The 26216-nt window shown below is 39.4% G+C and overlaps 1 protein-coding gene across 9 annotated transcripts in view; it reads right to left on the bottom strand.

The window, feature by feature from the left end:
- NEO1 (neogenin 1) overlaps positions 1-26216 on the bottom strand; it is a 210905-nt gene that overhangs the window by 90859 nt on the left and 93830 nt on the right. For all 9 annotated transcript variants that reach the window (XM_074837258.1, XM_074837261.1, XM_074837262.1 and 6 more), the window contains exon 5: positions 22993-23129. In XM_074837258.1, the coding sequence (XP_074693359.1) occupies positions 22993-23129 (137 nt within the window). The remainder of the gene's footprint in view (positions 1-22992; positions 23130-26216) is intronic.

Raw genomic sequence — 26216 nt, 5'->3', positions numbered from 1 at the left:
ACTAGCTCTACAATTTCAGGTAGCCCTCCCCCCCCAAGCTCCCTCCATTTAAAAAAAAAAAAAAAAGCTTCAAATTTTGCAGAGAACATGTGTATCAAGATTTCACCTCTCTGCTTCAGGCCATCTTCTCACCCTTTCTCTTTACATTCAATCACCTGCTGACCCCACACTTTCTTTTTTTACCTTTTTGTCTGTGCCGTCTCACATTGGTTTTAGTAAGCTCCCTTGACATTATGTAGATCCACCTTTTTCTAAGACTAAATGCTGACAGCGATGATCAATATCACCACCCCAAAGAAGCAATCAGTTGTACAGCCCTAACACTGTGGTTTTCAAATTTAAGTCTGGCATCTCAATTTGAAGAGATTCTGTGTTAAAAATTTCAAACATACCCACTGTATCACCACCTTCATGAAATCACAGCATCACATCTCCTCTGATCTGTGCGAACTTCTGGCATTTGGACATTAGTTGATCAGGTCATGGGGGGAGGAATGAACACTCAGCAACACAACACAGCTAAGCTGAATTTATTAAGCAGACCAAAAGCAAGAGAGAGGCTGTGGCTAGGAAACTTCTATGCTCATGCACATTATCAACCCCAACCCACCCAAGTACCACCGTGGTGAGTGGGTGCAGTAGAGCTCAAGGGAAACTCAGCTCTCCCTCTGACCTGTTTGTCTTGGATTCTTCAGCAGCAGCTCAGCTCCAACACATAATGGTTCCTCCTTGGGCACTCTGCTCCTGCGTAACACCTTCCCAGGGGCAACTCTTAGACTAGATATTAGGAAGTATTTCTTTACAGAACTGGTTGTTAGGCATTGGAATGGGCTGCCCAGGGAGGTGGTGGAGTCCCCATCCCTGGAGGTGATCAAGAGGCAGGTTGACATGGCACTTGGGGATATGGTGTAGTTGGGATCTGTCAGTGCTAGGTTAATGCTTGGACTAGATGATCTTCAAGGTCCTTTCCAACCTAGATGATTCTGTGATTCTGTGTACCAATGCACTAGACTGATATTTGGGGTATGTCTCAGTTTGAGGAGACATGCATGAAAATGCAAGTTAAACGCTTCCCCCAACATGGTCAGCTTAATAAACTGAGCATAGCAGTATCACATCGTCTGGTGTTGGTTCCCCATCACCCTCCACAATACAAAGCGGTGAAGAACACAGGCAAGCCCGTGTACAGACAGTTTTTGGGACAGCCCATGTGGAAGAATTTGAGTTACATGTGCTGTGTGATGTCACGCTATCTTCCATACAGAAAGAAGCCACCCTCAAGGAGCCTCATCCCACCTCACTGCAATAAACAGTTGGGGCCCTGGGAGGTGTGGCTCAATCGCTGGTCACGCAGCAGACACCAATACTGTAGCAGGTCGGTGTGCATATAAAAATCTGAAGCAATGCAACTGGGATCACAAGGCAGCTGGTGAAGGCTTCCTTCAGACAGCAAAGCAGCAGCATGTGAGCACACTACAGTGCCTGGCATTGTGTTTGCAAGATGGTGCATATGAATATGGTAGAAAATTAAATGCACAGAATCAAAGAATCATCTAGGTTGGAAGGGACCTTGAAGATCATCTAGTCCAACCGTTAACCCAGCACTGACAGATCCCAACTCCACCAGATCCCTCAGCGCTATGTCAACCCGCCTCTTGAACCCCTCCAGGGATGGGGACTCCACCACCTCCCTGGGCAGCCCATTCCAACACCCAACAACCCCTTCTGCAAAGAAATCCTTCCTAATATCCAGTCTAAACCTTCCCTGGCACAACTTGAGGCCATTCCCTCTTGGCCTGGCGCTGGTTCCTTGGCTCAAGAGACTCATCCCCCCTCTCTGCACCCTCCTTTCAGGGAGTTGTAGAGGGCCAGGAGGTCTCCCCTCAGCCTCCTCTTCTCCACACTAAACCCCCCCAGTTCCCTCAGCCGCTCCCCATCAGACCTGTGCTCCAGACCCTGCACCAGCTCCGTTGCCCTTCTCTGGACACGCTCGAGTCATTCAATGGCCTTTTTGGAGTGAGGGGCCCAAAACTGAACCCAGTCACCGACGTGTGGCCTCACCAGTGCTGAGTACAGGGGTAAGATCCCTTCCCTGTCCCTGCTGGCCACGCTATTGCTGATACAAGCCAGGATGCCATTGGCCTTCTTGGCCACCTGGGCACACTGCTGGCTCCTGTTCTAGTGGCTGTTAATCAACCCCCCCAGGTCCCTCTCTGACTGGCAGCTCTCCAGCCACTCCTCTCCAAGCCTGTAGCACTGCTGGGGGTTGTTGTGGCCCAAGGGCAGCACCTGGCATTTGGCCTTATTGAAACTCCTCCAGTTGGCCTTAGCCCATCGCTCCAGCCTGTCCAGGTCCCTCTGCAGAGCCTCCCTACCCTCGAGCAGATCAACACTCCCACCCAACTTGGTGTCATTTGCAAATTGACTGAGGGTGCAAATCCCTGCAAACATTAGTCAGAAGGATATATATTGGTAGACGCTTTTTCCCTTATTTTACGAATCACCTGTATTCCCTAGATTTCCCTGAAAAAATCAGTGTGGCTGTCTCTGCAGCTGGCAAGCCCCTGGTGACAAAGCTATCCTCAAACACACTAGCTGGCTTGTGGGGTGACACTCTGGGCAATGGTCAAAGCCTGGGATTTGTTATTGGTTGGAATTTGTATCTGGCTTTTCCTATACTGCCATAGTCTGCAAACTGCCCTGGTCTGGAAGGACTGTTGCTGTGAGTGAACCACAACTAGAGCCCAACAGAGATGCAAGAGCAGGTGCAGTAACAGCACAGCCCTCTTGTAGTTTTATTTCCAATGTGTCTTGGGATGACGGACATAAGGTGTGTGCTGTACAGCCACTGCTCTCTGATCCACAGCATCCCTAACAGATCAGGGGGTGGAAAATGGCAATAACTCGTACACTTTGAGCTAGGGGAGATGTGCCAGAATCTCCCCAGCTAGTCTCTGCATGGATGAAACACTGAACTTTGTACAAGGATCAGTGAAAAGCTGCTTTCATAAGACTTAAGAGTATTAGGACCCACTAGCGAGCGTTTGTTCTATACTAACCTAAATTGTAGTTGTTTTGCACACAACAGGTGAATGCACACATGAAGGCTTAAACTATTTGTAGACTAACGATGTACAATGTAAGTCAATGAAGAATTGTGCACACGTACAAACCTGTACGTACCGGATGTCAGCAAGAGCAACACATGGAATGACGCGAGACTATTACAGCTTCACTCTGGACAACAGGTAAGTAAAGCACAGAGGCTGAGTGTGGTGAACCACAGCCGGGAGGACAAGGCAAACAAGAACCAAGTGCCATGAGCCTTGATGCAGGCCACAGATCAACAATGGAGAGGAGAACTTCCCCAGAAACAGCAGGAAAGGCACCTCATGCTACCGTCATGGCCTGACATGATGAACTGCACCTGCTGAGAAAGACCCTCGGGCAGACATCCAGCCCCACACAGCCAAGGCAGAGCTGCTGGGCTTTGCAGCTGAGCTACTGCTCAAAAGCTTGACCCACGGGCTGGTGAGGGGCATGCTGTGTCCCCCAGGCTCACTATCACAGGCTCCCTGGAGTGATAACTGTGGCAGGTCTCAGCTGCTGGTGTCAGTGGGTGTCAACATGTAGCACTCCCTGACATGCCTTATCCCTTGCTTGGCCCACTTAATAAATTCAGGCTAGCAATGGCATGTTCTTTGGTGTTCCTTCTTCCGACACAAAACTTGTTTCCACCTCTGCATCTGCTTCAGTCCAACACTGACTAGTTAGGTTTTGGGGTTTTTTGTCCTTCCTATTCCTGTGCTAATGTCTGTTGCCTTTTATGTGAAGACATGAAGTTTTTGCCCCAATACCTTTTGCCCTTGTTACCTCCCCTCCAATGCTTCTAGTAAAACCCCTCTGGAAGCATTTTTAATTTTAGATACCAAAGCTTTATTTCCTTTTTTTAAGACTGAGCCCGCCCTTTTGTGTACAGACACCCTCTGTGAAAAGTGGTGAGTGGGTGGAAAGAGGCACAGTCTGGGATTAACATGCTGCTATCAGGGTGAACTTCTCAATTAAGGAAGAACTCATGACAAAGAACAGATGACAAAATAGATTTCTCTATTAAAATGAGATAACCAGTTCATATGTAAAAGCTTATCAATCACAATAAACTAAAACAGATCTCACTCACACTGTTTATCAGTGGATATTACTATTATTCAAAGGAAGCCTTCTAAGCAACTTCTAGGATGACTTTTAGAAGTAAAAACCTTAATCTAAGCATCAGTAATGTAAAAACGTTACATTCATTATTTGTGTTTTACTAAGCCCTCCTTCCCCAGTCCTTCTAGGAGAAATCAAGCCTGTTTGACCCTGAATCTACTTCGAGTACCATGGAAACATCGGAATAACAAGAACGCTCATCAAAATTTAAACTTCTTACAGCAGCGCCAAAGGCAATGAAAATTTTATTGAATTCCAGAGCCCTGATTTTCTACACAAAGAACACATGGTGAAGAGGCAGCAGAGACAGCCCTCTGCAAGACAGAGACCTATAGGCTTTAAGGCCCTTGTTTCCAATTTTCAGTGCAAAGCTACTTCCAACTGAAAGCCTCAGCTTCAGTTACTATCCTGACACCTCTCATAGCAAGGCTGCAAGAGAAACTTGGGAGACGATTCTGTTTAGATTTTCCCCTGCCCCTTCTAAAATGCCACTCTCTAAAACAACTAACATGGATCCTCCATCTATACTGAGACTATTTAATGAAAGAATCTGCAGCACTTCTTCAATCACTGAAAGATAAAAAACATTAATTCTGGCATTTATGGATATTTATTCTGGATATTCCTGAAAGGTATGTTTAAAGCAATTGCCAGCATAGCAGGTACATGTCGTGACATTCAAGTTCAAACACATCCACCAAAAAGTTTTAGTTCTCAGTAAAATGCGTTACCACATTGTTTATCATTACTGATTCATTATTGTATAAAGCCTTCTTAAATATGTTTACCACACTTAATGCATTTGTAAACACTGCAGTGTTATCATAAAGCTAGTAAATAGTTATGACAGCTAAGGATGAGCCTTCCCAGCAGACTGTAAAACAAAGGTTTGGTTATTTTCGGAATTATTGTTATAGGTAAAGCTGAGTCCTCCATCTACAGTGGATGACACCCGAGTGCCTTGGTAAGAACAAGTTTATAACTTGCCAAAATGGGAATGTGGCAAATTTTCCACAGGTATTTTCTTCCTTGAATTGCATTTTTCAAAACCTGAAGTCTTAAGTTTACAATTGTTCAAATCTTTTTGATCAGTAAAGGAAAAAAATCGGACTTTATTTTTAAATTTTTTATTTTGTCAAAGATGCACAAGAGAAGGAAGATGCCTGGAGAAAGGAGAATGGACTGGAGAACAGAAGGATGGGATGAGAAAGCTGGGACAAGCAGGATAAATTCAGGCACAGACAGGTACAAGGTGGAGGGAAACGGCACAGTAAGAGACATGGCCTGGCTGGACAAAAAAGGAAAGAGCAATGGGAGTGCTGATAGCACTATGATTTGTAAAAGATCTCAGGAAGGTAGAGGAACTAACGGAGACAGACAAAGAGGAAAGAGGTGATGAAGGAAAAAGGGTACAAAGCCATGAACTGACTGAAGAGTCAGAGTAATAGGGATCAACTGAGCAAAGAGCAGGCATCTGAAGGGATCCAAAAACTGAAGAGTAGGATTTAGCAGAACACTAGAGAAAGTTCAGTAGAAAAAGACATTGATGAGTGTGGCATACGAGAAAGGTCAGGACAGGCTGGGCCATCAGAGGAAGAAGAGGACAACACTAGAAGAAATTCTGCAAGCATTGCCCCCTTTAGAGGCTGGAGGTGCCCAGGAAGGCCAGCCTGATCCCTCCTGTATCCTCAGAAAATGGACATAAACCTCCCACTTCATCTGCCTCTCCAGCCCAGCAAAGAGCCCCTTCCCAGCTGGGCACACAAAAGAAGGGTGGCTCTTGCCCTCCCGGCTCGAGTGGCAGAGATCAGTGAAAGCTTCTGACTCGAACTCATTCACTGCCGGAGGTGAGCAGAGGCTGGAGAAGACACCACAAAATGGGAATGGATAGTTCAGTATCTAACAGGGCCCTAGAAAATCAGATGCCTTCCCTGTCTCTGCCTCACTGGTGGGTTGGGGTGGATGTTTAAAAAGCAAATCCCATTTTTGACAGGTGACTGCAACCTGTCAGCTTTGTGATCTGGGTCAGCAGCGGGACAGAGCAGCAGAGCCACTCACGCTTCTCCACTGCATATCACCAATCACAGCTCTAAAGGGACATATTAAGAGATGCATATTCTGAAAAATCAATGTTTAAGTGTCTCACACTGGGCACTAAAACAGCTGGATACATTTCATCTTAATTTTTCTGTGTCTCAGTCAATTTTTAAAATGGATTCAATACCACTTCATTTCAGCCGAGTGCAAAAATACATTCATTAGTGTTTATGAATGATTCAGATCCCATGGTGCTGAATACAAAACCAGAAATAAATATGGATTTGAACTAAGCATAATAAATAAATCATAGTACTATCCCCTAAATAAGAAAAAAATCAAATACTGAATATTTTCTCAATAAATTAGTACTATTAAGTTTCTGCACTGCACAAGACAGTAAGATCCTATGGAGAAATAACAGGAGAACATGTATTTTAAGATTTTCATAACTTCATCTCATAACAAGGGGGAAGGAAGAGGCGACAAATTAAAGACAGCTAGCCTTGAAACGTCTTATTTTTCAATATTTGCCTTCGTAGCCTTCACAGTGGGGCCGTGTATTTGCATGTCAGAGACTGAGAAGCTGACAAAGGCCAAAAAATATTAAACTGTTTGTTCACTGCATACAGATTGCCTCAGACCACTTTGGAAAAAAAACCAAATTAGCTCTGCAAACAGTAAAATACTTGATTGGATCCACTGCTCCATTAAGCCTAAATCTTTACGAAAGCATGATGTGAACTTCCAACAGGACGCTACTGTGGGAACCAGGCATATCCCTACAGTAATCACCCACTAGGAAGTGTACTTTTTTTTCTGATCAAGTCAAAAAAAAGATGGAGAGTTTATGCTTTTCCATTTTTTTTTTGGCTTGTGACAACAAGTTGTGTACGCTTGCTTTACACATCAATTAAGAGTTATCCAATCGCTTTCATTTCCAGATCAATGAATGCAGGCCTATCTTTACAAAGTCTCTTCTAATTTACAAATCCCCAAAATAACCTTAATTACCATCCACTTCAATAATAGCTTCCATATAAGGAACAAGCTAAGACTTCAGTCTGAAAAGAAACAACTAAAAAGGATACAATAAAGGCCTATAAAATTATGGCTGCTGGGGGGGGGGGAATAAGGACAGACTGCTTCAGCCTTTTCCCAGGCAAGCTAGGAAAAGAAAAATCAAGTCATCAACAGAGATTAGGTTCAAAAGAAACAAAAAGAAGGTGCTGTTCCTCCCAGAGTCATGGGATGCTGTGAATACAAGATGTTTACACAGGGCGGAGGGGGACAGGAGCAGTAGACAGATTCATAGAAATCTACTGAGGATTGCTAAATAATGTAGAACTACATGTAGCTCAGAAAATCCCCAATCTGCAAATGGCCAGAGAATGAGACATTACTCAAGGGAAGCAACAAATATTCTTGCCCTTAAAATTGTCTCAGCCATCTGCTTTTGGACACTGTTAGGAACAAGACACCGAATACACAAGCCTTTCGTTTGGTCTAGCACAGCTACTGTTGCATTTCTGCACTCAAACAAATGTGCACATAATAAAACTGAAGTGCCACACACCTTTGTTTGCACAGTGCTGTTATTAAAATACGATGACTTCAAATGCATGGGCATCCTCCAGCCCTGACAGCAGGCAGTTGTTCAGCATCCAGAGCCCTGTGTTGAAAAGTCCCCATTCCTATCCATCCCACGGGTTGCTCACTGCTTTTACTTTCCCATTTCCTGGCCCCGTGTCGGCCACACTCCTCTTCATTGAAGCAAACAGGAGGACAACTCAGGCATCAGATCTGGAAGTGGCCATATCTTGCAATAAGAGGTTTAACACATATATATGATACTGATGAGTGTCAGGTAAGGTGAAGTGGGTAAGGTGAAGACTCTGATGCCTCTATCAGCAGGGGTTTTTTTTGCCAAGGGAGTGCACTAGGAGAGCTCTTCAAGTAGCACTGAGGTAACTGCTCTCCTGAAGCACTGTCTGCAACTAAGGGGAGTAGACCCACTCACATCTTGGATAATCTGCATTACATCTGAGCCTGTACAGCAAACCTTAAAAAACATTTCACTGTGCTGAAAGATCAAAAGTCTTACAAACTTAAATATGAGCTGAGTTAGAGGCAGGATGGATTTGGAGTATCTTTCAACTTCTCTATGGCTGAACAGAAATACCATGCCACTAGAGCACTGTGCTGCACCAAAATATTATGTTCTAATTTCCCTTTTAAATTTTTTTTTTTAAAATTGGATCCTAACAACTGAAATACATAAAGATACAAGATAAACTTAAGGCAATCTTTGTAAAGTGTATGATTAGTTGCACAAAAGCACATCTAATTAATCTTTCAGCTTTCTAGAATTACTAAAGTTGGAATCTAGGGATGTGTTTCTCATCACACTGCAAGAATCAATCTCAAATTGGCATCTTATGTGAATACAGAGAAGTCTTGCTTGTGTTATGGTGCTTTCCCCTCTGGCAGGGGCTAGCTGAGAGATGGCCACAACTTAGATGAAGTCCTCTGCCAAGCCTGCAGTCTGTTAGGTTTAAACTTAAACCAAAATAACTAAGTCCCTGGCTCTATTTCTGCAGTCTAAAGGGAAAAAAACCCCACAAAAGTAAAACAGAAAACTAGCATGATTTCAAAGCACCATTATAAATTTGCCAGGCTCTTTTGCCTTTACAGTTTGCTTATCTTGAAACACTACCTAGTGCAAGAGTCATTGCTTTTCAGTTATAGTAGTTCACAGGAAGTAACTGGAATTCAGGAAAGCACATACCTCAGTCTTTTTTCTTAAATAAAATCCACTAAAAGTTGTGGGTTTCTTAAGGTAGATAAATCAAGGCAGATATTATACTTGAGGAGTATAAGAAACTTTGTAAGTTTGCAATATTTTAGAAAACAATTCTTCCCAGCAAACAGAAACAGTAGACTGTGGAGCATTCACACAACACTGACACAAACTAGTAACTGTTAATGGATTAGGAAGAGATGATTTAAGAGTCTCAGTTACTCATATTTCAATTTAGTAAATTAAACAGTGACCACTAAAGTAAAGCACTGGAGCCTCCCTAGAAAAAAGCTGGCATATAATTCTAAAGAGTATTTTATAACACTTAGTAATTTTTTAAGGTGGTACAATAATGGATCACTATTTTAATAAATAGGGAAGAGTGCTCTTTCAAATAAACTTTTACATATCTGAGCTATTCTAGGCAAACAAAAAAATTAAGTATTCCCCTACACCTGTAACATTTTTCTTCACTTTAAAGAAATTTCTCTTTTATTTAGAAAACAATGATCAACAACTATAATCCAATATGAAACTAAAGATATCAAGTTTAAGTTTTGCAAGCTTAAGATTTGAAGTCACCATATTTTGCCCAAGTACTCAAACTACTGATTTAATGTTACTGTACGATTAATATGATGATGCAGAGCTTTACTAACAGTAATACAGCGAAAACAGTCAATGGCAACCACCTAAGAGGCTTCATAAAACCTTTATTACTTGTATTCTATTGCACTTGCTCACAATCCAGCTGAATTTTACATAAATTAAGAGGTTAATTGTTTAAATCCTCAGTTCTCTTGTAATCCTCCAAGTTGATGCCTATACTATTCCAGTTATAATCAAAAGTAGCAGCAGGGAGATTAGCAACTCTGAACATCACTCCTATAATGGTTAATCACACTAATGATAATTTAAGCAAATTAGTAGAGCAATAACGACGCAACATTCAGATTAAGTATATGACTGGAAGGAAATCTACAGTCAGTGCCAAGGATACACACACTATGGTTCATGAAACCTCAGAAGCCTGATCTTATACAACAAAACCTCCTTTTTCCTCTCCACAAAGCCTCCAGTGGTTATTTTCCCTTCCCACTCCATGCAAATTCTCGGATAGCTGTCCAATGCAAAGTTTCGGCTAATTATTTAAAGCACAATGATTTGGGCCTTATGGTTTTTTCTGCATCAAAGAGTTTTAACACAATAGTGCTCATGCACTCTGTTTTTCTATGATCTTCTCACTAGAACCACCTCCCTAAAATACTGTTTGTTCTGTCTGTGGCATTTCATGATGTGCTAGAGAGGAAGCAAACAGGCAAAAGATAAATGCTATAAATCAGAGCTATGTTATTGTTGACATTGTCAGTAAACAAAGTTATTAATTATACATGTACTGGAAAAGCTGAAGAAAAACCTATTTGCCCAAAGGGGATAGGAGTGGCAAAATTGTATTTTTAAAATTCTCTCCAATGTGTCACACACAGCTTATAATAAAACATTTGAATTTACTAAAATGCATGCTTAACAGCATTAACTCTCAGAAGCTATGAACTGCTAAACTCATCTCAAAAGAGATTTTCATTACAGAAGACTGACATATTTTAAATTGCAATTCTAGCCTCTTAACTTCATCGCTATGCATAAAGCCTGCCTTCAGCTTCTCAAAAGACAGCGTGCAGACTTGCAGACGTGAAGTGCGTCATCCATTTCATAAAAGATATTCCATTAGACTAAACAAAGAAAATTTGAAGATGGAGCTCCAAAATACTATTGAGCTTGACGAGTTTATAGAGCACGAAGCACAATTATTACTAAAATTTTCTTATCTCCAAGCACAATTCCACTCTGCAACATGCCTATGCCAAAAATGCATTGACCCACTTAAGTGAGCTGCTCCTTGTGTTTACAGATCCAGGTCTTTACTGATAAAAAGTACTTTGGGGAAGATTCTGCAAGTTGCACGTCTATCACCACTGCAGGCAATACACATATTCTTTTATAAAAAGAAATCCTTAGTAAGCCTACATTCTGTGTATTCACCTACCAATGATGGTAAGGTTACAGTAGGCCTTTCAAGTATTGTAACTTATTATGAACACAGAAAACCACTTGTACTTAAGTTGTATTTACAGAACAAAATACTTTACTGAAACTAAAGCCACCTGATGTGAGAGGCACATAACCCGTGGAATGCCACTTGTAGAGCACAAGGGTGCTTTGAATTGCCATACAGCATAGCAATTTATGTCCTCGCTTGTAAAATGCTTTGTTTAACAGTATACTGAGACTATACCTAACCTCATAAGAATGCAAAAAAGGAAGACCATAGAAGAAATCTTTGAGTCAGCACTTGAAAATAAACAAGACTAGCAACGCTGCCAGAAGTCAGGACTGTTCAGAAAAATATTCAATATAAAAATATCCTTCTGCCATTTACCAACCATTAACTAGCCTGCTGTGAGCCTAGTTTCCTTCTATCTAGTATCTTGGATCCTGTTCACATTTCCTTATAGTCCTCCTTCCAGCACCTTCCTAAAGGGAGAGCCTCAGAAGTGTCACTGCAGAGCATGGAACAACTTTATTACGCAGATCACACCTGCCTCAAAGGTCTTCACATCTACTACAAAACAGTATGTTTCACTTAAATTGACACTAACTAAAGAAACTGTGTTTACTTAAGGAATCAAAACTCCATGGTGTTTTTCTTTTAAATTATTCTCATCATGAAGACAAACTAATTAACTGCAAGACTGTAGGGAGTAAGTCACCACAGATAACAGCCCGCCTACTTATAACAAATTACTGAATTGTTTCATCTTTGTAACTTTGGGATAAACTTTCCTGCCAAGGACTATAGTTTTTCTAATGAGACATCTAGTAACTGCAATAATCTAGCTCCCATTAGAGAAATAAATTATCCGGTGGTATGAGAGTCAGCTTAACTACCATAAAAATTTAACTTGAAAGAAAGTATATGGATACTTTATGGCATGGCGTCTCTCAAGACTTATTTAAGTAATGCATGGTGCTCTTCAGAATTTCCATTTTAACATCACCCTCAGATTTCGTCATGAAATTTTGAGGTGCAAAAACAATGCAAAAGTCTCTGTTGGAATGGAAAAAACTTAAAACCCATAAATCCAAGAATCAAACTTAAAGCTTGATTCAACCAATTAAACATGGAAGGATGACCCTGATATACAGAGAAAAATACTTGCCATTTAGGGCACGATTTCTATAAAAAGAGTTCTCACTTAAGAGGAAGAAGGCATTTTAATGAGCTTCTTAGTTCACACATTCAAAATTCTTCGAAGTCTTTGGCATATGCAACTTAAAAATTACTACTAAATCTTTCAGCTTTTATTTTTTAATTTAAATTCTGTCACCTCTTTTTGATAGGGAATAAAACCAGTAATAAAACCCCTATAGTCTATCTCTAGTTTATGGTTATATTTGCTATATCCTTCAATCCTTTACAAGTATTCAAGAGCACTTGGAACAATAACCAGTTGGGCTACCTGACTGGCTGACCTTTCCTACATCACTGTATGAAAAACATGCGCCATTTACAGTATCACGTCAGTTGTGCAGAGGATGAACTTTCCACCCAGTATTAATTATTCCTCCTGCCTAACTCACAAGAAACCTAATGGCATGCTTCATATAGAGTACCACGCATAGTCATGCATGACATACATATGACATGACAAAATTAATGGAATTAGCACTTTTTGTACCAAGCAATCTAAAGGAAAACACATAATCCAGAAACAAGCTGACACTAGATATAGAAAATAGAGATGGCAGACTTCACTGCAGGTGTCCCCAAAATTAAAAAGTCATCTCAACAGTATCATTTTAGATGGGTATTTTAGTGCAAGGAAGCAGCATAATTAATGAAAACCTGGGAAGGGGAGTGGAAGACCGACCCTAACACAGCACTGAGCGCCCTGTACTGCAGCACGCATCTCTTGTCTAATTTGCAGTGTTACATCATCATGTAACTGACTTCAGAATCAAGTACGTACATGCTGTGTCAGGTAAGTCCTGCTCCAGACTAAAAAGTACATTTTTAATTTCGAGACTACACAAACATATCTAAACAAGAAGCTCAGGCAAAACCGTGTGTTTTCTGTAACTGATTGTCTAGGCCAAAGGTTTCGATAGCAACCTTAGCTTATTTTTTTAAAAGCCATTTTGCAGCAAAAAAGTATTTCTTTCCATAAAGCAGCAGCTGGTTCAAACCTCCATTAATATGATCTGAATTTATTAGAAATTCTAGCCGAAAGAGAAACCCGCTTTTACAATTCCCTTAGTTCAATATCAGTTTCTACATTGTAGATATTTAAGAGACTGCTGCTTAATTTAGTAACATTTTCATTATCCCCAAGGATTACTCAAGAACATTTACAAGGAAAACCATTTGTGTGAAATGTATGGGTTACTGATAATTTGGTTTTGTCTATCTTAATGGTATTTTATTTTTTTTATATATACACAAAAATCCCAAAGCTTTTTTTTTTTTTTTGCTTTTTTTTTTTTTTTTTTTTTTTTTTAAACGATTCACAGTGTACCTCACCTTCCTTGCATGTGCAGTTCTGAAGGCATTCCCTCCCACTCCCCATGCAATTCAGTTATGGGCACTTAGACAAAAGGATCTCATCTTTGTCCTCCTTAACACTTAACCACTTTGGGCTGTTTTGCAAATGTTTTTTGGGCACCACAAACATCTGTTTGAAAACTATGCACTGCCTACCTAACACACATTTTTCTAAATATAATTGTCTAGGGAATTGCAGATGTTTCATGTAGAAGAACCTCATGACTAATGGTTATCAGGTACTCAGAAAAGATAACTCTTAAGAGAAAAAGGCAACCTTGCCCCACTATTGCTACCTACAGCCCACTGTGGCTCCACCTGCACTGCCCTGTCACCACTGCTGGGTTGCTTCAGAGAGCTCCTCCCCAGGCCGGTGTCCAAGTCCAGAGAACTGCCACATCCACGGTCCTTCCTGCCGGTCAGTGGGAAGTGACTGCTGCTGGGAAGAGCACGTGCTGCCAGCTGATGTTTTTGGGTGCAGCAGGGGCATGACATTCCCAGCCACAGCATGATCAAAGAGTGGGATGAATGTCAGGTTGACAAACGTTGCTTTTCACATCCTGAGCCAGAAGCTTCAGAGAGACGGTACACCCATTTCCAGTTCCTCATCCTGGTCTGTCGGTGGACATTATGCTCTGATAGTTGAGCATATCACACTCATACCTCCACAGCACAACAGTTTAAACCAAAACACACCTATTATTGTAATGAGTGCCTAGTCTGTGAAGCCTCTGCAGCACCTCATCGACCGTGAATGGTTCAGAGCAGATGGGATGCCCCTCTACAAGGCACACGCATAACCCCCATCTCCACTATCAGGTTTCAATAATCTTCCTGTGGGTTTCGGTACTTGCCCTGACCACAGGAGCTAAGACTCTGCTCACATGCACAGCACAAGGCACTGACGGCAGCTGTCTCTGCTCAACCCTGACCCCAGGTAAGGTCAGAAAAACCACCCCAGCCCTAAGTTTCATGGAGGGTTTGCACCATTTGAATACTGGAAAACAGGAGGAAGCAGCAGGGCAGAGATCACTGCTTGTGAAGGCTGCCCAGTGCAGTTCAGTTCTTGTTCTGTAACACCACCAGCAAATTTTAAACATTTGCACTGCTACAAGGCAATCCTTCAAAACGCCAGCAAAGCTCATTCATTATTTTTGGAAATATGATTAAAGAAAACACATTTTTGTGCCCCTATTAACAACCATGCCAAGCTCTCTTCAACAAGCTTTATTGTCCTATGCTGCTGAAATATGGCGAGAACTGGACAAATGTTCTGCCTGCTCTTAGTAAAACATTTAAGACATACCAAAAAAATTTACACCGGTTCACCAACTACAGAGCAAGATTTAGAAACTGAGCAGCTACAGGCAGAGGCAATCAGAGGTTCTGCTGAACTCAAGTCCTGAATAATAGTAGTGGGCAACAGAAATCAGATCATAGTATCTTTAAACACCACAAAGTGTGATGTTTTGCATAATGCAAAGTATTACTTAACTTTGTGAAAGTTTGCATTTAGTATGAAAAAATCATGCACCTCATGTAGATGGACATTTCTGGTCTCTAAGCAAAGCCTGAGCAAGTGATGTAGTCTTAAAATAATGCTACAATCTCCTTCCTCCCCATTCCATGTATGTTTCTGAATATTTATAACTTATCCTTGAACATGAATGCGATAGAGGCAAAAATTACTCCAAAAGTATCTATATTCATATTTAATTGAATTCACAAATGAACTATACAACCCCATAAACATTAAACTATACTTAAGAAGAGCAGCATGGACTATTAGAAAGCCTCCTGACCAAGATTACAGCGAGTTCAGCTTATACACCTTCCCCATGTTAGACTCCTCTGACTTACTGTGTTTCTTTTGTACCACCCTGGGACAAAGATCATTAATGAAAGTCACATTACAGTTTCAAGGGAAAGAAATTACGTGTACAAAGCTGATGTGTTATTTTTACCATTATCATCTTACCCCAAGTTCTGAGATAACCAGAGAAGACAATACTTTGTCCCAAGTACGAGCCCTTGACAGCATCAGGTTTAGGGTAGTATCTTCTGAATCTATAATTGAAGTGCAGCCTATTATCAAGATACAGCACTGAGCTTAATTAGAAACAGAAATCGATAAAGATCATCTAGAAGATATGAGAAAGGTTTTGGCAATTTTCCGTGTTGGTTCAAATTTCTTCCCTAGAATTGTTTCCAATAATAATGAAAGCTTAATGCAAAAATAAGAGTTACCCTGACATATTATTCTGTTGCTACAGGATTTAATGCGTTTTTCAAACATCTACAATTTCCTGATAAGGACTGCAATCCCTTTTCTCAAAGCACCTCCCGCAGATGAAGATGTGATCAGATGTTCTTTTGAAAGACGACATAGGACTCTTTATGTTAAGGCTCTTCCTTCTATGGCTGTTTTGTTTTGATTTTAAAGAAAGCCTTAATAAGTTTAACTCAGGTTGGTTAGTAAATAAAACTGAATAAAACTGCTCTTTGTGCAATACAAGGAAACTAAATGGACAGGCTTGAATCTTCCCCCTCTTTGCAACCTCTACAGCAAATAAGGCAACTGTGACTGATACAGATTATAATGATGCAACAAAGAAGTCAGCCTGTTTCCCATGAAGTTTAGAAACAGTTCTTTTTCAACATTTTTTGGGATTTTAAAAATATGTTTAGAAATATGTTTAAAATCTGCTTAAAATAAAGCTACAGGGAAAGGGCCACACATTTTGACTTACCTCACACTTCCTGATACATTTTCACCTTATTTTAGTGACAGGAGGGGAGCATTTGACTCAAGTCCTGTCTCTCAATAATACTGTAATGGGGAGCCATTTTTCAAACTAGTTTTAAAGCCTCATCAACAGCTTTAGACTATCTCATCCCAGAGTATAAACCACAGTAATCAAACCCATAAATAAAAAGGAATTCATATATTAATAGAGGCATAATCACAACTAGTTTTAAAGCCAAGATCTTAAAATAAAAAACTTAAAATAATTACCTGATATGAATAACCAAAGTGTTCTGTGTGCTAGAAACACCCACTACTCCATCAGCAAATAGAATGGCTAAATGAAAAGTACAGTGGAAGGACTACAAAGGTTACAGAGTGCTTCCCAGAAAGTCAGACCCACAGATACCTTTCATAGACTTGGGAAAACTAAGTTACTTTCCTCTTTCGGGTGTGTCAAACCTTGCTTCAAGTGTTAGAGAACATAAATTTCACCAGCTCAGCTGGTGGTGTATGTGACAATGCATTAGGTACGCTACACTGACAGAGGAATGTTTCAGCTGGTGTAGTCTAGACCACCAACCAACTATGGTTCCGCTGCATTGTAATAACATCATCTTTTCAAATCTGATTTGTGTTGCTGACTATTAATTTAAAACCTATTCACTAGACAAAATGTGGACTTCATCTCCCTTATTATCTAAATTACTACCCCACCCTTGCATAGAAAGCACAAAAAATGTTTTGTACACTGCACAACACTACAATGCATATATTTTTTGCTAGAATAAGCATTTACCATTAGCATAAGGCTTTTCAGGTATACTGGGAATATTTCCAGCATTTCCTTTCAAAGCACAAAATTGATAATTCATCAAAACACTTCTTCTGCGTTGGTTTTTTCCATACAATTTGCTCTGGCAACACAAACGAGGTAGTGATCAGCCTACTGCTATGTGCAACCTCTTATTTATCACTACAGATACACCAAAATAAAGCTTTCCTTTTTAAATTTTAATTTTAGCCTGTTAACACAGCAAGGCATTTAATGCATAGTATTTAAGATATGCTATCAGCCACTGGATGATGTCCTAGATGACTCAAGAACCAACCTTCTGCAATTCCAAAAAACTTTGAAAGGTAGTAACGTAGACAACAAAAAAGGGCAATTCTGACTCTTTTCACACAAATGCAGCGATTCATTTATTTTAAAGACTTCAGACCTGCCATATCAATTTATAAAGAAAATGAAAATGGAAATTTTTTTTGTTTATTATTTTCAGGTTCAGTATTAGCTGCAGTAAATATTTCAACAGAAAGAGAAAACTCCCTCTAAACTCATTATCTACAACGTAAGTACCAAGACAGGCGACAGGAAGCGCATGCAGTGATCTAACCCGCGTCACAGTATTTGCAGAAATCCCAGGGGCGCAGGGCACAGTAATAAATTTGAAATATTTCCCAGATGAAGAATGAACTTACAACCTTCTCAGTGTTTAACTGCCACTATGGCTCTTCCAGGCCACAGGTTTTAGACTGAACAGAAGCCAGCCGACTACATTTTAAATACATTTACTACTTGTTTCCCCAGATTTTCTTTCATCACTTTCCACTCTTATCTAACGGAAATACTACAGATTCTTTCATTGCTGGTGAGAGCAAAACAAATTTTTCCAGTGCTCTCAATTTATTACATGTGTTGTAAATAAATGTGGTACCCAGCACCATTCCTCCTGCTGACAGCACGGGTAAGGAACACTGTCAACACAGCTTATAGAAATGGGACTTTGTACTGAAGATTTTCAGACACCAAATTACTGCCCCCCTTCACGGGAAGTAACCTGCCCTGGCAAAGGTTCCTTCAAAGTGCTTGGCCTGAGACCATGATGGCATACGCTTTTTGCATCCAGGATTAACTCAAGGAAAAGCGAGTAGGTACAAAGCTGTACACAGATTTATCCATTTGATAGCTGTCCCTAAAGACTATCTCAAATGTGGATGGGATTCAGAAATGTCGAGCTTTAAGGGTCCGGACTCTCTCAGCCACAGATCTTCCTCCAGCACATTTTATGTTATCTTCCATATTCAAACCACTTCACAAATGTGCAAGTCAAAAATTTGGTGTGTGACACATGGGTACATGAAATCTCCAATTTGCACACACATAGCTAGAAACTTTTATTTTCTATAATTCTTTGATGCAGAATAGTCTTCTGAATTTGCTTCAAGGTGTCTCCTCGCTTTGTGGCAATGTGCATCTTCCCCTTTTCAAGGAAAAGGCCTGAAAATTGTACTTCCAATAGATCCATCACTAAGCTGTTCAGTCAGTTGCTTCCTCACCCATTTTAATCAAAATGATCTGAGAGCTCAAACCAGCCCATAACAGTCTGGTTTAAGTTAACTGAAGTGCCTTAGAGCTCACAAAGAGCAGCTGAGCCAAGAGATGACAGAGGGGGTGTGGGGAGGAGAGATGTGGAGATCGTGCCCACCTTTTCAGTGGGCAGAGCCACGCTGAGGAGGTCAGAACAGTTTGCGTCACCCGGCAGGAACTACAGAATTAATTCCAGGTGGTTGATAGAAGCTATACCAAAAACCATCATCTTCCAAGATGTACTTTAAATTTTTAGTATTTTGAATTCCCTGTGCATTTTTCAAAAAATCTTTTCGTACCATATCAAAGAATAACCAGGTTTAACAAAGGGTTGAAATTCAAATATGTTTCAAAGGTAAAGGTGTAAAGAATGTTACTAATGACAAAAACAGGTGCTCACTTATGATTCTTTCTTTTGTCCTCCTTAAAAGCATAGGCTATATAAAAAAAACATACTCTTTCTTCTTTCCAAACCCACCTAAAATTTAAATTCTTTCTCAACTAAAACCACTTTCAATACCACTATTTACTTTCACCAGTAGTGAAATACTATTTTACCCTGTAATCTAGGAACGCCTGGACTGCATACCTTTTGCATATTCTTAGAACAGTCTTCACCAAAATATTGCATTAATTTTCCATCATCCTCTGAATAAAATTAAATTCTCGTAACTCTAGCTCCCAGATACATTTTGTAGATAAAGAGATAGAGGAAACAAGACCCTTAAGTACCTTTCTAATTAAGTACACCTCTCTAGTTAAAGCCATTTTTCCAGATTCAGTCCTTCTGCAATGTATGTAGGGAAATTAAATCAAGTAATTTTTTTTTTTTTTAAACCAAACATTAGGGCAATAGAAAGCTCCTCTAACACCTTTTTTTTTAAAAAAAAAAAATAATGACGCAAGGTAGCTTGTTCAGCGGACTATCTCCAGGTATGTGAGACAGATGATGTCCTCGAAGTGTCACCAACAGGATCCGAGTAAACAGCATTAGTTTAACATTCATCTGAATTCAAAATGGTGCCAAATTTAACAGAAAAAAACCATGAACTCCCAGGGCTGATCACTTCACATACTTGTATAAAGTTGGAAATAAGCAATCTCTCATTTACCTTATGCAAACACACAAGCAGCACAGCAAAAGGTACCTACTCCTCGAAGGCTGAGCACAGAACACACTCGATTGTGAGACACTTCACAGTACCCTACCCTTCAGTGATGAAGGTCAGCGATTTCATCCTTACCACCACACAGGTAATCGGTCCAACGCAGCGGATGCACAGCAGCTTGCTGCCACTGGTACCACATCAAAGAGAAAGCCCGTTAGCTTCCAGGTTTTTACATCCTTGTTGATGCAGAAAAGCTGGTCTTGGAACGAACTAACAGCTAACATTGAATAAGCATTCTTTTTAGTCAGTGCACAATTCAAGCTTATAACTGGATCAAGCAGGTTGTTTCTAACTACCTGCAAATTTCAGTCAATCTGTACCTGGCACTGCAGGGAAATCTCAGTTAAAAGGCATCAACAGGAATGCCGTTTCACTTTAACTGTCCTAACATTGTCAAACAATGCCATCGTACCACACTCAGGTAGATTCACAAATGTCTCACTGAATTGCCATCATGAAATGTTAATAGAAGGAAAAAAAAAAGATTGCCTTAGTACAACTTCTAGTATGCTATTGAAATCTCCAAACAAAAAACCCTAGGTGCTTCAAGAAAAGAGATGCAGAAAAACAGATGAGACAAGGGAATTCAAACCTCAAAAAATGCATTTCTTGTATGAACTTCTGCCAGACTAATTTCTAAAAATGACAGAAGAAGCTTAAATTAAACAAAATCATGCAGTTATTAGGTGGGAAGAGATGAAATTTCTTCTAGTCCAGAAGAAAATGATACAGTGATCAGATAACAGGTACTCAAACTATTCAACCCTTCACCAAATTACAGTAATGCAGAAATACAATTACTCTCTACAGTGACCTATCAAAGGAAAGTAGAATTAAGATTAGAACTAAGCAGTAATATCAGAAATGCAACCTTCCAAAATTCGTTCTGTGTAATCTTTAATATATTGTAATACTCAAGCATTAAAAGAAATCTTTTTTTGTGTGTGTGTGCTAGGCATATAAGAAAAATTCAGCATAAAAGTACTGACAAAACATATTCTAAATCTTTACAACCAAATAAAGAAATCACTTACATTAGTTTAGATAAGGAGCAAAGAGTGCTCTCCAGATCACTTTCATCCCCCAAGTGACCTGGCTGTATATCCTACATTAAGGCTATAATCTCAGTCTTATCTATCACTTGCTTAGCTTAATTGCATCATATCATTAATATTATTAATTTCTGCCATTGCCCATAAAACTCGAAGCCTCATGCCAATTCTGTAAAATATATAGGTTGGAACTGAATTAAACACAGCACACAGTGAGTTGCATAAGACCATCAAAGTGCTACGAAGCATAAAGGATCTAAGTATTTTAAAAGACAAGGCACCTATCTTTCTTCTTTTGACCCAAGAAACAAGGTAAGAAAAACACATGACCACAATTTGTGGGCTTTCAAAATGCTTTGAGTCAAAGTAGAGCTGTGTTGCATTTGAACAGGCCTCGCAGAGAATGGATTCTTCAGATATTCTTCCCCAACTTTTAAAGAAGGGCAGAGCTAGCTAAAATGTTTCTGTACCAATAACCTACAGAAAGCAAAAGACATGCTCAGAAAGCTAGTCCCAAAACCAGGGGGGGATAAAATACAAGGTGCAGCTTAAGGTACAGGTAGAAAGTAACAGTGCAAAGCGAGCACTGACAATGTACTCTCAGGAGAATATTCCCCCAATATGTCAGTAAACAAACGCTGCACCTTGTTAATGTTTTACACAGGCATGGTTAAATATAGCTGTGATGTAACGCAGAAGCGCTGTGGATGCTAATATAAACCTTCCTTCATGCTCCACTTTCCTAAGGAGGAAGACTTTAGCTGTTCAATACTGAGCAGCTCAATGATAAACTTGCTTTGAAAACCAGTTCTCCCTTCTTCGTAATTTTCTTTTAAACCCAACTGACCTTCTCCAGTTGTTCTGCACCAGAAACATACCTGGAACTTCACGTCTCTTAGCTGTATTTCAGAAGCATCACCTTCAGTATTTATGCCCGGAGTACTAAAATTTGTCAAACTGTCATACATTGTGTTGATAGAGAAATAAGAACTCTGCTAAGACACCTTTACATAACTATTCTTATACCATGAAGTGTTATCACACGATGTAAACTAATACCTTATTTTTTTGTCATAAAGGTTTTGCCTATAGATAAGCCTTCCTTTATGGTTGTTGAGTGATTAAATTTATCCCTTCAGACCTACTTTTAAGACAAACCTTCCAGTACCACAATCCGTTCTAAAACAAGTCAGTTAAGCTCTTACAAGGATACTGCATGTAAGAACCACTCTTACATGCCCGTAAATTCTAGCTGAAGAATTTTAAACCAATATTAAGACCCAATTAATAAAAAGTGTGACAGATTTCCTCATGAAATGTAAGAAAGGTCAAGAAGCCAAACTTTTACCTTTATTTTTTCTGGCTCCTTAACAGTTCTACTTTATTTGCACAGGTTATGGAAGATATTTTAAAGTCAATGTTATCAACATTTCAGTGCTTTTTCTAGTGAAAATAGGTTTCAAGAATAAACGAGACAGTCATACATACAATAAATCAGGGTATTACTAAAGTACTCAGCGTTTGTCTTCTGTCAAGCTCCTCAAAAACAACAGTGTATTTAAGGACTATAAAAAACACTTTATATATGTCCTTTTCAAGGAAGACCTAAGCGGTAGTAGTATAGGTCAATTTTCAGATGTGATTAGCCATGCTGTGACCTTTGTCCTCATTTAGAAAAGTGAATGGCATTGACCATATTTAATATGAGCACAGCAGCTTTTAACCATGCCCAAGATGTATTATATAAGCAAATTCCTCATTTGAATATTTATTAAATTATAAGTAGTTTGAATAATAAGTCAGAGTAGCACATAACACAATATAACAGAATTGGGGAGTTGGGGGTTTTTGGGGGGCTTTTTTTGTTTGGTTGGTTGTTTTTTTGTTTTCTGTTTTAAACGGGGCACAAAACCAACAGGGTCTTTAACGGATCACACAATAAAACTCTTGTGAAAAGTCATCTGGAGATCTGTTCTCTCTGAAAATGAAATATTCGACCTACCTTGAACCGTAAGCTCTGCTTGAGCTTCGATGGTCTCATTTCCGTTATCTGCTATGCAGGTGTATGTCCCGACATCCGCTTCCGTAACGTCACTGATCTCCAGGCTGCCTCCCGCAAGCAGAAGGTATCTTTCATAGCTGTGCAAAAAAGGACATACGGGTGATCTGATGGACAAACTGACTTAAATAAAGTGTTACCAGAGAAGCACACACAAGTTCTCTGCTTGAAATGTCTACATAAACTGAAGAAGTGTTTACATATAGTTATTTCTGAGCATCATTGACAAGGAGCCCCGTTAGAGAGGAGTTTTTAACTAGATGGTCAAATTCCATACTTTGGCTTCACACTTAAAATTAAGTTCAACTATATCAATCCCACAAGAGTAGCTCATCTTTTTGCACTTTCTGCTTCAGTTCTTCTTAATTAAATGCGATCCAAGCTATTTAGACAATAGGAACTAAAACTTAAGAAAGATAAACCAACACTACATCATGAAAACAACCCAAACATTTTGCAGGTACAGCTGGAATGACTTATTGCTTGAAAAGCTAAGTAGACTATAACATGCCAGACTTATGCCTGTACAACATAAGGAACAGCAATGTCCATCGTATAACGTATAGTAATTGAATTTTTGTAAAAATATAGCCATTTCAGTAAAACGTAAGATTTCAGAATAAGATATAGGTTAAAAAAATTTCAAAAGAAATTCAACAAGTTGGCAAAGTTTCTGTATAGAATCTTCTCCCTCTGACTTGTAAAGGGTGAGGGGTTTATAATTCAGCCCTCAAACTATCTCCTTTTTATGCTAAATGTAGTAACTAAATGTAGCATTTTGTGCTACATGTAGTACCCTCAGCATTCTTCTCCCATTGCAACCCTTTTCATGATACAAAACCATACAAGAATTTTCCAAGATTCTTCATCCCTCCAAGCATTCACAATAAAATGCCAGTAACATCACCAAGCTGAGACAATAATCACAACCAGATGCTGATCCAGAACCACTCTTATTTGTATCTGAAATAAAATGAAAGAGTCTACCTGATGGCTTCCTTTCTGGCATTATCAAGCAACGGCAAGAATGGATTGGATTCTTCCAAAAATATTAACTGAACAGAAGGCTACAACAATTAACTCTTTTGGTCTCTATAGAGTGGCCAATGTACAGAAATCAACCTAATCGCTTTCTTTATTTGAAATTTTACTAGAATTGTATTAGTAGAACCAATGCTCTTACCTGCTTGGAAAGGTAAATTGTTAGGACACAAAGACTTTTGACTCATCTAATTAATTACTACATTAATGTCGATTTATGATACGATTATAATTATTGATCAAATTTCCTGATTCAATACATGTGAAAACTGAACAAACAAAATCATTATTGGAATTAAGCGAAAGAAACCAGTCTTAAAAACTTCCAAGGAGATGTCCCACCCAGGTATACTACAAGGAAGAGAATCCCATTTCTGTGACCTAGTAACAGGAGGACTACAATGAGTTTGTTTTGTAAGAAGTGCAGGAATTTCAGTGAAGATATAAATAAGTTTGAAAAAACGTATTAGGAGCTTTGAAAAGAAGAATGTCTGAAGAAACAGTAGAGGAGTATATGAACAGGACTGCAAACAGCTTCTACCTATGAGGAAAAGAGTAAGAAGTTTGTCATTAAACATTTTTTTTGGAACTGTTCAACAGTGGTTCAAGGACAGAAAGTAAGACGATGAGAAAATACATCTTGGATTATTTTCATAGTATTTTTATTGTCATTGCTGACAAAAAAAAGGCAGAAATATCCTATCATGGATCAGATGAAAAACTAATATGTAGAAAAAAAATAGGAGCTTTAGTGATAATCAGATAGTGAAGGCTGATCTGTCTTATGTGTCAAGTAAGAAAAATCTGTACAAAGGATATGTGAACAGGAGCTGCCAAAACTGTATCACCACTCCCCCCCCCCTCCCCCTTAACTGTATTCTATTTATTTAAGTTAGCACCAAAAAAATGAACCTAGAAGTCTTGGACTACACCGCCTCCAAGGCAAATCTGACCATCTAAGAAATTTCTAACTATATAAAAAGATCTAAGAAAACAGCGCTTTTCACAATTCTCCAACCTCTTTGTTTACATTTGGACACTGTCAGTCCACAAACACAGAAAAGCTTTGAATGTTGTTACAGCGAACAGAAACAATGCTACTGAAGCTTATTTGTGAGAATGGCATGTTAGACATGTTAAGGCTGCACTAAAACCATGCCTAAAGAAAAATAAATTAAGACAAGTCGGGACCTTGACACATCCAAATATGCAGCTTTGTATCTCCTTTTATTATGTAAAATAGCTTCTTTAATTATTTGTTCTAGCACTCACGGTGAATCAAATTAATGTGAGTAGCATATAATCTGCTGAAGGCAAAGATGAAAGCAGAATGGAATGGAAGCCGATTGGTAAAAGCTAGATCCATCAGTGACAGGATACAGAACAGGAAGGAAGGCCATGCAAAAAGAACTGACTGGATGAGAGAAGCTGAGACTAACAAAATTGCAAAGGAATGATAACAGGCCATACAGAATGTGAGTGTAATTTTGATGACATATAGTGCCCTTTTCTGGATATCCACCAACTTCCATCGTTATCCATCTAAAAGCGACACGTGCCGTATGACGGTCATCTTCGCACTGCCAGCTGCTGGGAAGTGAAGCAGCATGCATGGTGAGGCAGCAGACTATTATGGTTACCAACCAGCAATTAAGAAGTTATTAGAACTATTAAAAATTACTAGATGTTGTCACGTTAGGCAACAAAAGTTTGTCTTATAGGATCTCAAACTACTTGTAACATGGCAGCATTTACATGAGTTCTCCCTTTGGTCAAGAAACAAGGTTATAATTTAGATGGCCAAAAACTGTATATGTTATGCTTCTATTCTCTTTGATTATTTGCCTCAAGAAAACCTAGAGGAGAGTCCAGAATTTACCAATATGAGATCCAAAACAAGTTCACTGCTGTTAAAAACATGGAAGAAAATTCATCTGTCAGCCTCCTCAGTGATTCCTTCTGTATGCACTAGATGTGGAAGAATTCTGGACTTAAAGCAAAACTGCCTTCGTAATAAAGTAAAAACATCTTAACTTTGTAAGGATAATAAAGCATTTCCACACAAGAGTGAAGCAATCAGATTTCAGACACTGGAGACAGAGAATCACCTTAATATAAAAGTGATA

The sequence above is a fragment of the Strix aluco genome, chromosome 12 (assembly GCF_031877795.1).
Source record: "Strix aluco isolate bStrAlu1 chromosome 12, bStrAlu1.hap1, whole genome shotgun sequence".
Lineage (NCBI taxonomy): Eukaryota > Metazoa > Chordata > Aves > Strigiformes > Strigidae > Strix > Strix aluco.
Note: the sequence above shows the minus strand (reverse complement) of the source record. Positions and strands in the feature narration are given on the sequence as shown.